This window comes from Xyrauchen texanus, chromosome 48 (assembly GCF_025860055.1).
Source record: "Xyrauchen texanus isolate HMW12.3.18 chromosome 48, RBS_HiC_50CHRs, whole genome shotgun sequence".
NCBI classification, from domain to species: domain Eukaryota; kingdom Metazoa; phylum Chordata; class Actinopteri; order Cypriniformes; family Catostomidae; genus Xyrauchen; species Xyrauchen texanus.
The window spans coordinates 15,232,073-15,247,208 of record NC_068323.1 but is presented as its reverse complement, the minus strand read 5'-3'; the positions used below and the strand labels follow the sequence as shown (position 1 = coordinate 15,247,208).

At 39.2% G+C, this 15,136-nt stretch overlaps 1 protein-coding gene across 1 annotated transcript in view; it reads right to left on the bottom strand.

The window, feature by feature from the left end:
- The window catches only part of LOC127640028 (C3 and PZP-like alpha-2-macroglobulin domain-containing protein 8), a 49,450-nt gene that overhangs the window by 8,599 nt on the left and 25,715 nt on the right, over positions 1-15,136 (bottom strand). The window contains exons 26-38 of the mRNA XM_052122402.1: positions 14,824-15,000; positions 14,644-14,725; positions 11,100-11,256; positions 10,617-10,691; positions 9,084-9,249; positions 8,918-9,004; positions 8,595-8,731; positions 8,342-8,497; positions 7,051-7,113; positions 5,280-5,527; positions 4,203-4,290; positions 1,334-1,408; positions 346-451 (exon numbers count right to left, since the gene is read on the bottom strand). Coding sequence (XP_051978362.1) covers positions 346-451; positions 1,334-1,408; positions 4,203-4,290; positions 5,280-5,527; positions 7,051-7,113; positions 8,342-8,497; positions 8,595-8,731; positions 8,918-9,004; positions 9,084-9,249; positions 10,617-10,691; positions 11,100-11,256; positions 14,644-14,725; positions 14,824-15,000 — 1,617 coding nt within the window. The remainder of the gene's footprint in view (positions 1-345; positions 452-1,333; positions 1,409-4,202; positions 4,291-5,279; positions 5,528-7,050; positions 7,114-8,341; positions 8,498-8,594; positions 8,732-8,917; positions 9,005-9,083; positions 9,250-10,616; positions 10,692-11,099; positions 11,257-14,643; positions 14,726-14,823; positions 15,001-15,136) is intronic.

The following is a 15,136-nucleotide window of genomic DNA, read 5'->3' as shown; positions in this document are numbered from 1 at the left end:
AATTACAGCCTAGATATGCCCATGTCATGCCATTCAAAACACATATTCTGTACTATGACATATTCTATACTATTTTATTTTGTTAATCAATTTATAATAAGCCACCAGTTACAAATAAGATTGGTATTAAAAAAAGTCTATTTATATATATAGTATCATGGTAATACCATGTTTTTTTTGGACACGTACCATGGTAATACCATGGTATTCTGGTATATGAACATGGTATTTATTCTTTTGCTAATAATATAGTACCAAGTGTCTATACATTAAGGTACCTTGAATAAAACCATCATTGTATTGCTGCAGTAATTTTTTCTAAGTGGTGGTACAAATGAAACCCACCTGGTTCGTAATAGTCATAGACTTTTACTGGCACTGGGGCCGTCTTGCCCACGATATACTCTCTTACGGCATTGAAGGACACACAGGTCATACACTGACTGGGGATCTGTGGGAGAGATGGGACCCCAGCAATTAATTTTGACTCATTATATCAACAACTATTTTATAAGGCATTAAATGCATTGAATCGGTTCCCCTGACAAAACACGTTGACAGTTACAGTATGTGCTTACATTGGAAGTGAATGGCACAACACAGCCCACTTTTATCATAAACGTCCAACTGTGAATTCTGTTTGCTTTTACAAACTTTGAGAGATGAGTCGAAATTATTTTCTCTGGTAATCGACACAAATGACACACTATACTTTCCATTCAGCTATGTAGTGTATGAATTTTCAATGTGTACTACATGGAAGCGTTCGCCATTTAACAGCTGATGGAAGTGATGTTTCAAACATGTGTTGCAGCTAGCAACACTTAGATCTCAATAATATACATATTCACACAGCATGGTATGATGGTAAAGCTTTTAACTACTTTTGTAAGGTGCTGTCTTCACAGAAGTTTTGCTAGTTGCCATATTCTCCATTATTTACAATTGTTTTGCCAGACCAGCATCGCTGCCGGTAACTCCACCCCATCCGCTATGTACAGGAAGCTGCCAGCACCGAGTACATGAAGTGTCCAACATTCCACAATTATTCGCAGTGCACTTCTTTTTGTTGCATTTTCACATACTACTCGTACTACTTACACTACAAAATGGCGTACAATAGTGCAGAAGAGTGCAGTTTGGGATGCATCTAGAGTTTCATGTAGCTTTAATTACTCTGATGGACACATACGTTTATAATGGAATTTACGTACGGGTACATAATGGGGCATGATTAATTGTGATAATTCATTCATTAATTTTTTATACAATTAATTGCACTAAATGAACACATCAAATCCACAGCCCTAGTTGATACACAATGTCAACTTACCTCATCAAAGTAGAACAGCACTTTTCGTCCGTCCACTTCATACCTCTTTAGCCCCACTCTCTTATCAATCAACAGCTGGAAACAAAATGTTTACAACATAAAATGATTATTTACCATTATAGAAAATGCTTACATTAATGTAAATGCTTATACAGTATGCCATTTAACTGACAGTTTCATCCAAAGCATTCAGTTTACTTGACAAGTCACTTTGCAGCAACATGGGGATAAGTGTTTTGCTAATTTGTGGGGTTAGTACCTTCAACCTTTTGGTTGCCAGCCCAGACCTTTAACCATTTATCCTCTTTTGATCACTGATTTGGGTTAATCACCATCCAATCCATTCCAAAGAGTATTTATTAACTGTTGCAGCAAAAATAGCCGCTACCTCTTTCTACTACCATTCTCCTGTGTGTGTGTGTGTGTGTGTGTGTGTGTGTGTGTGTGTGCGCGCGTGTATTTCTAACTTTGTGGGGACCAAATGTCCCCATAAGGATAGTAAAACCCGAAATATTTGACGTTGTGGGGACATTTTGTCGGTCCCCATGAGGAAAACAGCTTATAAATCAAACTAAGTTGTTTTTTGAGAATGTAAAAATGCAGAAAGTTTTCTGTGAGGGTTAGGGGATAGAATATACAGTTTGTACAGTATAAAAACCATTATGTCTATGGAAAGTCCCCATAAAACTTGGAAACCCAACGTGTGTGTGTGTGTGTGTGTGTGAGAGAGAGAGAGAGAGAGAGAGAGATAGAGAGGGAGAGGGGTGGTGGGCACTTGGACACAGTTTATGAGGGGCTCAGTGTGAGCTGGCGCCATAAGAACACATCCAAATATACACTCACACACACAAACAAACACATACAAAGTATGACTGCGCCCCTTCATAAATGGCACACTTACTACAAGGAGTTATTTGACTTGTCTAATGCCACTGCAGACAGCATGATTTCTAACCGTAACCAGTAAAATTTAATCTTTGTTTGTTAGTGTTGCTGAAATACGGAAAAATCCAAAAAACTAAAGTTGTTGCTTAAGTTGCCAAAACCATTTCAAATCGAATACCTTAAAAACTATCAATTAAACAGTTGGCTTATTCATAGTACAACTTTGATTTTCAAAGTGGAATATTTGACAAGCAAACAATCCAATAACAGAGTTCTCCCCTGTCTATAAATTAAAACAATTAGACATTAGTGCAAGCAATCCCACTTCCCATAATGCAGTGAGGAATTTGAACAGCCAGGGTCATATAATAAACGTGGAGCCAGCCAGAGGTGGCCAGTGTAAAGCCAGTGAGGTTCCGAGTCGGTTTGCGTTATACCGCTCCCGTGGTAGCAACAGTTTTCTAGCATGGAGGGCATGAGGCCTGGGACATATAACACAACTAATGAGGGACAATCAGTTGATTGGGGACAACGAAGGTGACCTAACCCAACCTCTGTTCACCCCCCAGTTAAAGGAGGTGGTTTCCTGTTCCATGCTGATATTGTGGAGGTTACTGGACTGTGGAGGGTCTAGAGCTCCATGGCCCTCACATGGAAATGAGGTCACACCAGTTTAGGGCCAGACTTTTACACCCTGCAATAAACCTATATTTACAAAACAGACACATATAACTGTCTTCATCATCAGCATGTAAATTATATACGGTACTGGATAGATTACTTCTGAAATGTAATCTGGTAAGGATTAAAAACTACACATCTAAATTGTAGTCAGTTTTTAGGTACTCTAATCTCATTCATTTTGATTTCCAATTGCATTAATATTTATTTAATCCATAAAACATTGATTTCTATAAGATAAAGATTGCATACGCAGTTATTTTTCCTCCCCTGTGTCTCTTTGAAGGTCAAGATATTTTTGCAAGTGGTCAAATGAGAAACAGGACTGCACCATCTTCAATGTATGTAGTGCTATCACATGTACCATATTTTGGGCTCCGGCTCAAAAGAAATTCAGGAGCATAACAAGTAAATTAAGCACTAGTTATTGACATTGGCTGATAGGTAATGTAATTAATATGTAATCATGTAATCCATACAAAGTAACTAATCTACAGTAATTGTGCACATTTTTAATGTACAATGAATTTGCAAGTCATTGATTTTAGCAATCTGATTACATAATCCAGATTAAATGTAGTCCATTTCAACCCAACACTGCTTTATATATAAATACATGTCACAAAGTACCATAGTACAGTAGACTATGGTTACTGCTTTCTGGACATGTACCACTACCATGGTAATACCATGTTTTTTAAATGTGGTATGGTAATGGAAGTACCATTTAAATACCAAAGCAATGAATATGGTTATCATTCAGTGCTGCAGTATATATTATTGTATTATAGTACCATAGTATTACCTGATATCATCACTGACACTTCACAGTACTTTTTGTATTAGTTTTGTTCTACATTTTGGTCCATCATACAAGCATTTTGGAAGATCTATTTAGTCAATAGTCAAAATATGAGATTTCTGAAACTGAAAAATAATAGACTTTGGCAAATATATGAATGGGTGTACGTTTGTGTTTTTTTGTTAACGTGTGTTTGTGCGAGAGAGGGCGAAACGGACTGATAAATTCCACACCATCCTGCCTCCATTGAAATGGCCTTCAGATATTAACTCTGTCCATCTGCCAGGAAGACACGTGCAGAGAATGACACAGAAAGAGGGAGTTTCATTTCCCTATTATACCGCAAATGTTCACTCCAACACCCTTGAGAGTAAAGGGTTGTGCCCTCTTTAGTAGTTACTCAAGATGACGCATTGAAATACAAGTGAGTGTGACAGAAAAAGGGGGGTCTGGGAGAGAGAAAAAATACATAAATAAATAACATTATAAAAAAAATCTCACCCTCTCTAGACTCTCAATATCAGCATGGAAGCCCGACAATAGAGGGACCTCTAAGACAGCCATATTGGATGAGCCGGCATGCAGCCACCTGAGGAAGGAATTAGAGTTTGGAATTAAAATTGCTCACTCTGAACAAGAGGGCCCCCTCAGGGTGGCATCTGGAGTCCCTTATTTTACTCCATAAATACACACGACTGTGTGACTCTGCACTCGACCAACTCCATATTGAAGTTTGCTGATGACACAGTTGTAATGGGCCTGATTTAACATGGGGATGAGATGGCCTCTGAGATGGATCTGGACGAGGTAGAAAATCTGACATTATAGTGTCAGCACAACTCTGTCACTGAACGTCAGTAAGACCAAGAAGCTGGTCCAACCGTTCAACAGGGCCCTAGTAGAGACAGTCCACACAAACACCTAGCTCAGGAAGTCACACCAATGTCTGTATAATTAGAGATGTCTGAGGAAGTTTATAATGGGCCCCCAAGTTTTTTTATAGGTGCACCGTAGAAAGCATCCTAACAGGTGACATTACTCTCTGGTATGGAAGCTGTACAGCCCAAAAACGTAATAACCGGCAGAGGGTGGTATGAGCAGCTGAACGTATCACCAGATGCGGACTGCCAATCCTGCAGGATGTTTTCACCAAGCGGTGCAGGATAAAGGCCATGAAGATCATTCAAGATCCCAGTCACCCAGGCAATGGCCTCTTTTAAATCTACAGTTTTTGCAATATTGTAGATTGTGAGTATTGTGTACATTGTGTATTATCTGTATATTGAGTATACTCTGTATTATTGGTATCAGACAAAGTGTCTAACAATCAAAATGTCATTCATTATTAAACTGCGATTACATAAAACGTTTTGATCTAAATGCTAGCAAGATCAAGCCCTGGCATAAAACAATTTCAAAAAGGCTACGAAAATCCATCTAAACATCTTGTAGCTGGTGGTGTTAATATACAGTATTAGCTCAACTGCATGGGCTGATAAAATGCATATCTTGAGAGCTTGAAGTCGCTTTGGATGAATGCATCTGGCAAATGGATTAATGTAAATATAAATGTAATACCTGGTGCAAACCTCCAGTGTAACACGATAGTCGAGGTGGTCTTGGTGGGCCGCAGGGTCCTCGTCGTCAATAGGTGCCCTCCACTTGCGACTGAGCTCCGATCGGTTATCAGCACGAGAACGAGTGCGAGAAGACATGTGGCGTGAGGAAAGTGGTGCGTGCCGTTCTTGCCTGGGTTCCTTCAGGTCCACTTTCAGCTGAAAAGCTGGCTTAGCTACTGGGTCAGGTACATTGTAAGATACATCGATCTGTGGATGGAGAGAAGACTATGATCAATATCACATCATGAGCATCTGCATTTTGCCAAGCATTTGATTGCAGACTACAAAGCTTTCACCATGAACAGCTGACCATAAAGAAGAGTCCAGGTGCAATGTTTCCCTAATGTTCTTACAGCAAGTATGGTTTGAGAATACAGTGTTCATTTCAGGTTGCAAGAATTTTATAGAATTTTTTTTACCTTTACTGAAGAAATCATAAATGGTGACCCATGTAAAAGGCACGCTGCACATATCGCTTATAAGGTGTTTCAAGTAGTTTTTGAGCATTGCCATATGCTTACTAGGGTGTTCAGTGGGTGCTAGCATAATGTGGTTGCAACTAATGCGATTGAGCCGCCAAGTCTCAATGCTATTCCAGTCCCTAGATATGTGTGGTGACCCTTTTCAATGTTTTCGCCTGTTTTATCGTCCCACAGGAGTAAATCTTAAGTCAGCTTTATACTGTAAGTTATATCAGACCTCTCCTCAACAAGCTGCTTATTTGAGGTAATATTATTCAATAATATTGAAGTTTAATATTTAAGGCCCTTTTTTCACCAATTACAAAATGGAAAAGCAAAACAAATCCATGGTTCCATTCCATTCATCATGGATTTGTTTTGCTGTTTCACCCTAAAAAGCTATTTTTATATTTTCTTTATCCTGCAGGTTAAACGAAAAGCAAATTCACACCAGTACAATAACACTGACCGACAAACTAATTTCTTAATGTGATTGCATGGAATCTATTGCTTCTATTTAAAATCTTGTTTGTGCTGAACATTAGCGTGACATTTTTGCATTTGGTTTCAAAGGGCCAAAGTATAAGAGATATTAATAGTAATGCTTGCCTTCATTATTCTTGAAAAAAATTACGTTATCCTTGTGATAGTCCCTTGGCATTATTTCTGCTACAAACTATCTGTTCTGTACCACAGATACAGTATGAGATAATCTTTTAGTCCGAACAATGGGAACAAAACGTTCTAGGTTAGGGTGCTGAGGTGGTTCCGGTTGATTATGCTTCCTAGTTAGTCTATTGTTTCTGAGGGACAAGATACCAGAAAAAAAAAAAAACACTTGCATCCTATCCAGGGAGTAGATAACGGAGTAAAGAACATACCCCTAGTACAATTGCTTAAGTTTTACCAGATCTGTCCATTCTAAAGGCAGGAATTTGATCATTAATGCTGGATGTCTCCCAAAAAAAAAAGTTGGCTGTCCCCAATTAGGAATTTGTCTCTAGAGAAGGAAAGGAACAAATAACAAATCGCCCTACTGAGGGGAGAAAAAAAAAAAACCCAGGCTAAACCAGTGTTGAATGGTCTCAGCTGGTCTCCACGCCTGGTCAGGCTGGTCTGGTTCATGGTTTAAGAAGGGTTTGGGCACTTGGCAACTGGACAGGCTGGAAGACCAACAGGTTGACCAGCTAAACATCAGCTTTGATTTTTTTCAGCAGGTAATTTATCCTTGAAGAGAATGTGGGTTTGGGCTCAACAGACAAACAGTACCTGCATTAGACAGCAGCCTTCTCCCTTAGCACTGACAAACAATCCTGTTGGAAGGCTGGGGATCTGAACAAAGAGCCAGAAAGACTCATCAATCAAATGAATGCTACAGGTACACACAAATACATTAGCTGACTGGATCCTGTCCAACATCCAAATTACACATTTAAACTGACACTGCTAATCATGAAATAGTGTGATGTGCCAAGCAGATGCTTAGAGAGCATATCAAGTTCAGGCTCCTGAAAGTGCCTCTCCAAAAAGCACTTTTCCAATGCACGTTACGGTTTCGACTCGACTCTACTAACTTTACTTTTCTGAGCTTTCTTTTCCACTGCAGTTTAGTGCCGCCTCAACGTGGGTGGGATTCATAGGCTGATCGTCATAATTGTGCCGCCTCTACTGCCGTAAAATCATCTTAAACGCGACACAAAACAATAACACGCCTGCTAGCTGTTAGCTACTAGCTCATTGTGCAGCATAAAGCAGTTGTTGCATGGTGATTCTACACAAGTGTAACAGTTAAATTGTCCTGGCTCTTTTAAAAGCAAGCTTCCAGTAGCTGGTCAAATAAATAAAGTGAAGCTTTCAAGCAGAGTATAGAGTTAACGTACCATTTACATTTACATTTCTGCATTTGCCAGACGCTTTTATCCAAAGTGACTTACAGTGCACTTAATACAGGGACAATCCCCCCGGAGCAACCTGGAGTTAAGTGCCTTGCTCAAGGACACAATGGTGGTGGCTGTGGGGATCAAACCAATGACCTTCTGATTAACAGTTGTGGGCATTAGCCCACTACGCCACCACCACTCCTATACCACGTACCATCTAACGTACCATTCTCCATCGTGGACTCCAGCAACGCCATGACTGAGTCTTGGGCACTCTCCCTCCCATTGCTCGCCAGTCTAGATAGTCGAACAACTTCCACTTTTCCTTGATAGTTCTGTGGTCACTTAAGTTCTTTTTTTAACTTTTCTCTACACAGTTGGTAGGACCGGTGGTAGTTGTGTGCGGCCAACAGCGGAGACACTTCCTGAGAGACTTTTTCTTTTCATGTCTTTTCATTCGTCACTAACGAGAGGAACATCTGCAACTCATTTACTGACCAGGGTGTGGTTTAGCGCACAGACATTTCTTTTTACAAATCGAAAGGTGCGTGAATCAGGTACCAGGAACTATCCACAATGGAAAACCCCCAAAAAAGCGAGCAGAGGCGAGTCGAGATGTACCGTGCAGTGGAAAAGCTCCACAAGAGTATAGATATGTTGATACTGTGTTTGAGACAAACCCCAACTTTCTGCAGAATCTTCTTGTTGTCCCACTGAAGCTCAAATGTTTCCTGGAAGTCCAGATTAGTTGAAGCCAGAGATATGGTAAGATTGATCCCACCCACATATGACAGGATGGCATACTCGGAAAGTGCTTGCAGTGCCACACAGGTATCCTGTTTTTAGATAAGAAAAATAAATAGCCCTTGGTTGAATCAAGCATAAGCATGTTAGGGTCTTTTACACAACAAATGACTAAAGAAGATTTGCCACCTGTGTTGAGGAAAAACCACCCAGGGCATTCCTTTGCTGTGAGAGCCATTTAACCACTGGCAAGGCTGAAGCCACGTCACCCAGAAGAGTGTAGGTCAGTAGACCATAGGCAGTCATTTCAACTTCAGCTGACACCACTAAAGCAACAAGGTAAAAGAATAACAATTATTACAATTGTTAGCATTTTTTTTAAAATGCTAACTTCTGCTACACCTTGGGAATATTAAAGAGATAGTTCACCAAAACATTCAAATGAAGAACTTTCACTTTTGGGTTAACTAACCCTTTAACAAACCTTGTTCACTTGATTGATTGATTCATACCTGATTGGGAGAGGCCATCACTGAAGCCCATGAACGTGTCCTCATCAGTTACAGTGCTGCCAGTAAAACTCCAATGTGTACAGCCATCTGCTAATAGAACAGTTGGGATCAACAACATGCAAAGGCTTAACCAACATGTACCTTTTAAAACACATCAATAAATGACCTTGGGTGACGGCCATGTGGTTAAGTCTTCGGAGAGCCAGTGGGGCATAAGGACTGCGGAGTAGAGTGAGCACATATGCAGACAGAGCTGTGGTGTATGGATCATCAGCAGAGTATGTATTGCTCTCCAGAAACGCCTTAGCTTTCGCCACTGCTACCTTCTCCTCCTGAATAAAAACACAAATCATAAAATGAATGAATGATTATAGCTCAAGACATGTGTGTGTATGTATATATATATATATATATATATATATATATCTATATATATTCTTTAGGTGTTGATAATGTGTAGAGACACATTGATGAATAATAGAAGACAACGATACAAATTTAGCTTTTATAGCACTAACAGGTGTTTCTTGCACTAAACTTCAAATACCTTCAGTACAAAATCATGTCAATCCTTCAGCCTTTTTCTTACAAGCCTAAGTGCAAAACTGTGTTGAAATGTGTAGAGAAACACTGAGGAAGAAAACAAGACAATGACATGGCTATACCACTAATAGTGGTTTCTTGTGCTTAACTTGAAATACCTTCAGAACAAAGTCATAGAAATCCTTCAGCTTTTACTTACATGCCTAAGAGGCATACAACCCTGTTGATAAGGTGCAGAGAAACATTGACGAAGAATAAAATACAATAACATGGCTTAGCTTTTATACTGCTAACAGGTGTTTCTTGCTCTAAGCTGCAAATACCTTCGGTACAAAGTCATACAAATCCTTTGGCTTTTTGTTACATTCCTAAGACGCATACAACCTCACTAATGATCATTCATCTCTTTAGCATCAGTGCACTGACTTTTATCTGTACCATATGTCATTTTCTCAAGGAACCCGGATGCTAGCCCTGAGCAGCCATGCACACTAATCTGACTAGTATTCTATTCAATAAGTCGATTTGAGAGTGAGAAGCTGGCCTTTGAAGTGACTCAATCCGTTTCGAAGGGCAAAATTATCAGCGTTGCTGTTCGGGACAGCCAATGCTCAAATTCCGAGGGTTGATGGGAAAGACTTGGCCCTGAACTAAGCAAACCCTTGTAGGATCTTGTAAAAAAGTTTTGTTAAATTAAAAGTTTTGTGGATTTAATCCAGTGCACTCCAAAACAAAAGTCCCTTTTGGCAAATATACACATTTATCATAGCTGCGCCTTTAACTGGAATAATGAAAATTATGAATTAGCATGGTCAACTTATTGAAATTACAAAATGGTGTTCATGTGCATTTAATGGAAATGTCAAATCTCTTTCAAGTTTCAGGAGAGGAATTTGGGACAGGTGAAAATTTCAAAGAATTACATTGTCACTACATGTTCTCATAAATCTTTAAATTTAGACAGCAAGCATCCATATTGGATTATCCATCACAAGGCTGAAAGAAATACTGTTGATTCTCAGCCAGAACATCCATCATCTTATGAAGCAGGAATGCACTCTGAACAGGGATCGTGGAAATATGTGCGTAAAGGTTGTATAAGAGACATGGCTGTGAGGCGGTTTAAGGGGACACAAGATAAACAAGATTCTCTCACCTCAGTTGTAATTCCGGTTTCCATAAGAGCTGCCACCACATACGCAGTCAAGGAGATCTTTCCATGAATCCCACCCTTAAAAGGAATATGACATGGCAACTTTAAACAGAGTAATGACTAATAACACCTCTATCCCAGCTTCTTCAGTTTGATATGAGCTTGTAAACTGGATACAGATGATGGATTTTCTTAATTTGGATAACCTAGCTGTTGAAATGGTTCATTCTGATATAGAGAACTTCTAGAGAATATCTGGATCAAGTCTGTGTTTGAAAAATGTTGTTCTAAGCAATGCTAGAAAACATGTGCATTTATCAGTTCTAGAGTCCAATTTGACAGGTCAAACTTAACTCAAGATATTTCAATGGGGTACAATTTCGATCTGGATCTTTCCAATAGCTCCCATACATTCAGTCACTTAAATCTCTAATGATATTTCACCCTGCTCGATATGAAACAATTATAAGGTCTCCGATCAAGTACCTGCAGGTCTTTATTGAGTATCCGGCCCATTGCTGGGAAGGATCCCTCTTCCTGTTGGTGGGTGATCAGCCAGGATTTGGCCGCTCCCAGCTCTTGAGGATCAATGAAGATGAAGCCACGAGACTGAGCAAATGATTTTAGTACAAAGGCAGTCAACCTGGAGGACAGAGCCCAACATGTCTTTCCCATTCTTTTCATTCATTTTAGGCAAAGTAAAGAGTTAAAAATGAGTCTGGCAATGTGTAATGACATTACACAAAAAATTAAATGGCCTTTGTTCTTCAATAATTGGTGCATGGCTTGTGAAAAATATTCAAGAACTCCCCGGAAGTCAAGCAACACTGTAAATGTGGTGTGTGTGTAAACAAAGAATGCAGATTTTCACAATCCCAAATCAAGTAAGTTTCTGTATACAGTAATATTCTAAGCAAGGGATCTAGTACATAAACTGAAAGTGAAATGAAATAAACTGAAAACGGTCAATACCACAATAATACAATAGATCATGGAAAGGTTATGGGTCTTTGCCTTGTAATAGCTTTCACCTCTATGAGTCAACTACACCAGGACTCTAAAAACATGCAAACCCTGAGTCGATTTGTTTTAACTGCAATATGGCACTTCATGACAACATTTCTGGAAGCAGCGATATGATGATACAAATTGACTTGACCAAAACAAAAAGGCCAAGAAACAAACAATTTGGGACTTTTCCACAGCATGTTCAAGGGATTTCAACACAAACACTAATAACAAAATGGAATCTTTATAGGCCAGGGCTTGGAAATGATGTTCCCCAAGAAATGTTATATGACTGAAGCATTGAACCTCCATGAATTAGTAATACTGTGTCATAAACTTTAACTGCCTGACCCAAGGGAAAGTTTTTAGAAAGTGCAGCATAATAAAGATGACACTCACCGCTTCCTCAAGTTAGACCACCACACAATGGTTTGCAAGGTGTTTTTCTCACCATATTAACCTTGTAAGAAGTAACTTTACCTAATACTTTGGAATGCTGGGCTCTTTTCAAATGATATTGAAACATTTGTTGTTAACCTCATCAGGCAAGCAGAACCTCAAGGTGAAGAGATTCAGTTCAGTTCAACATAATGTGTTTAAAGGGCCCCAAAATCTTGACAACCAGATATGAACTTTGGCAGCATGAGGGGGACCTACAAAATATTAGGCAGGTGGTTTTATTGTTGTGGCTGATCAGTGTACTTTGGCAGGTTCGTGTTTGTCTGTACAATGACGTTGAACGATAGCGTCAAAATTGAAGTATACTTTGGGTTTAAGGACACAAAATACTTGGGTTGATGTAGCTTAGTACTTGATCTGGACTGGTAGCTGTAAGTTTGCAGGTTCAAATCCTCCAACGGTGATCACCATTGTCTGCTTGAGAACAACCCCAGGTTACTCCACAGGGACAGTTCCAGTAACTTTGCCTTGGGCACGGTCACCACTTGCCTGCTCACTCCAACATGGTAGCTTGTAGGAGCAAAATTGTTCTGCCAGAACAATTTCACAAAGATGCAAATAGTGTAGACTGACTCTCAGCAGCTGAACATATTCCCCAGCAATTGGGGCGGGGTAGAGGATGCAAGTTTAAGTATTTATTCAAGTCCTGGGGAAAGCTTACTGCAGTTTGGGGGATTGCTGAGGGGTTACTGGGGATATAGTGTAGATTACTGCCACATGTGGCTCTCATTGGATCCAGACGTGCTGATGCCAGTGAGTAACGCCAGATGTGTTGCCAGGTCTGGTCCAAGGTATAAACAACCTCTCCTCCAATTCCTAAAGCTGCACCTACCTTCCAGGCATTTATAAATGAATGTTTCCACTTCATTCCACTATGTTCCAGAGTGCCCTTTTTTCTGAAGCAGATTAGTTCTGAAGGACTTGACATTACCGCAGCACCAAGTCGCTGATGGGGACATTAAATCCTTGCTGTGCCATTATGACCAATTTTTTCATTAGGAGACACAATTTCCTCTCCTATCATTCAGCCCAAGCTGGGATGTATTAACCCAGCTCTGAAACTGCTGTTAACCTGGAATTAAATCATATGTGCTAATAACTGAAACTGGACCAGAAACAAAAGCGGGGTTGTTCCGACTTGTAAACATTCTCAGACGAATGCATAAAGTGTTGGTAACAGATTGGAGTAAAGGTCTAGCAACTTCATTGGACTGTTTTAAAATGAAAATTTCCACCACACCATAAAATGATGTTCACAACCAATATACAGTGGCAACAAAAAGTATCTGGACATTTAAATCAAGCTTAAAAATTTTATTTAATTAGATAACAAAATTTCATCTTACATCAAAATTGTCACCTGCAAACAAATTATTTTTCTAACAACTAATGGAATTTTTCTGCAACATTTTTGCAATGACTTTTAACCAACTGGTGTTAAGGTAATTTGTATGATGTACAGTGTGTTCAACTGTGTAGGGAGCAATAGAGTCAGTTGTAGGGGCTGTTGACCTTACAGAGGGCAGAGTTAATGATGGCTGTTCTGGACCACGGGAAGAAATCCCCCAAAACAACCTATAAATCTGTACTCCCGTGACTGGAGTCAGGGAGCTTATTAGTAGTTAGTTAATAAGGCTCAGGGGTACAGTCGGCTCCACATTTTACAATGCATTCCTCTGTTATGAAATGAATCACTTAAAATTTTAAGCAGATATACAGAGATGACAAAGTTGTTCTTTTCTGATATGCATTCCATTTGTGTTCTCAGCTAACACAAACATCATATGCTTCTAATCACAGGTTTAGCCTTATACAATAAATCAGAGTAATATGGTGACAAATTTAAGGATATTTGGGGGGAAAATACCTATTTATCAAAAAACAAACTTGGGTGTATGTTAGGGTTGGGTAATATAGCTAAAAATACAGTATATCTCGATATTTTTCATCTTTTTTACAATATATCTTGGTATTTATGAATTTACTATGTAATGGGTCTGTTTTTTCAAACATAGGAACCATTATTTTGACCAAACAGCCACTGTACCAATGTAGAGAACTGATTAATTAAAAAAGGGACAGTTTCAAATTATTCACATAAAATGAATCAAACTTACCATTTTTGCTACTGAAATTTAAATGAGATACACCACTAAAACATCTCTATCCAAACGCTCTAAAACTTGTGAGTTACGAGACAAAGAAAGATAATGAAACTAGTCTAATCATGCACTTTTTAGGCAACTTAATGACCAATAAAAAGTGCATACAATCACTGCAATATTCACAATATTATATATTGCCGGTAAATTCATCACAAATATATTGGCAAAGGGATAGCTCACATAAGAATTTGTATCAATATAAATTTGGAAGAACATGAGGGTGAATTCATATTCGATGTATTGCCAAGACCGCATGTTTGCGAAGTTCACCTCTCTTTGACTGGAGCAGCGGGTTAAATAAAGAACAAACTAGAAAAAAAAATGGCTCACCCTTTTGTAATTAAATCCATCTTCTTAGCAGACATAGCATGTACAGACTTCACACGTCAAACGCTTACCACATGCTTCCGGAAGAATCTCTTTCCCCAAAGGCACTGTAAGAACCATCCTGCCTCTTGTAGGTCAGCTGCCTCTGATAACCTACCAGGTACATTGGAAGAATCATTTTAAAGTAATTCTTCAGGATATTAATAATCGAGAAGATGTATTGAAGAATGAAGGCATGTTGCGTCTTGTACCTTGTAGTAGGTAGTCGGTGGCCTCTGCCTCAACTTCTGGACTGAGCTGTCGGGTTTTCTGGAGGTACTTGAGCACAAAGACATTGGGAGCAAAGTGGATCATGTTCTGCTCGCCACAACCGAAAGGGAGTCGTAAGAGCTTGTTGAGGTTATTAAGGGTGGGCCCCATAACATCACCTATGACACAAAATGTCCCAAAAGACGTACATCATGTTTTAAAATTGCAATCAAACTTAAAATTATAGTGTAAACTTAATGATGGTCCAACTTCTGTCTGAACAAACAGCACGAATTTAGGGCAGGATTCTGTTGG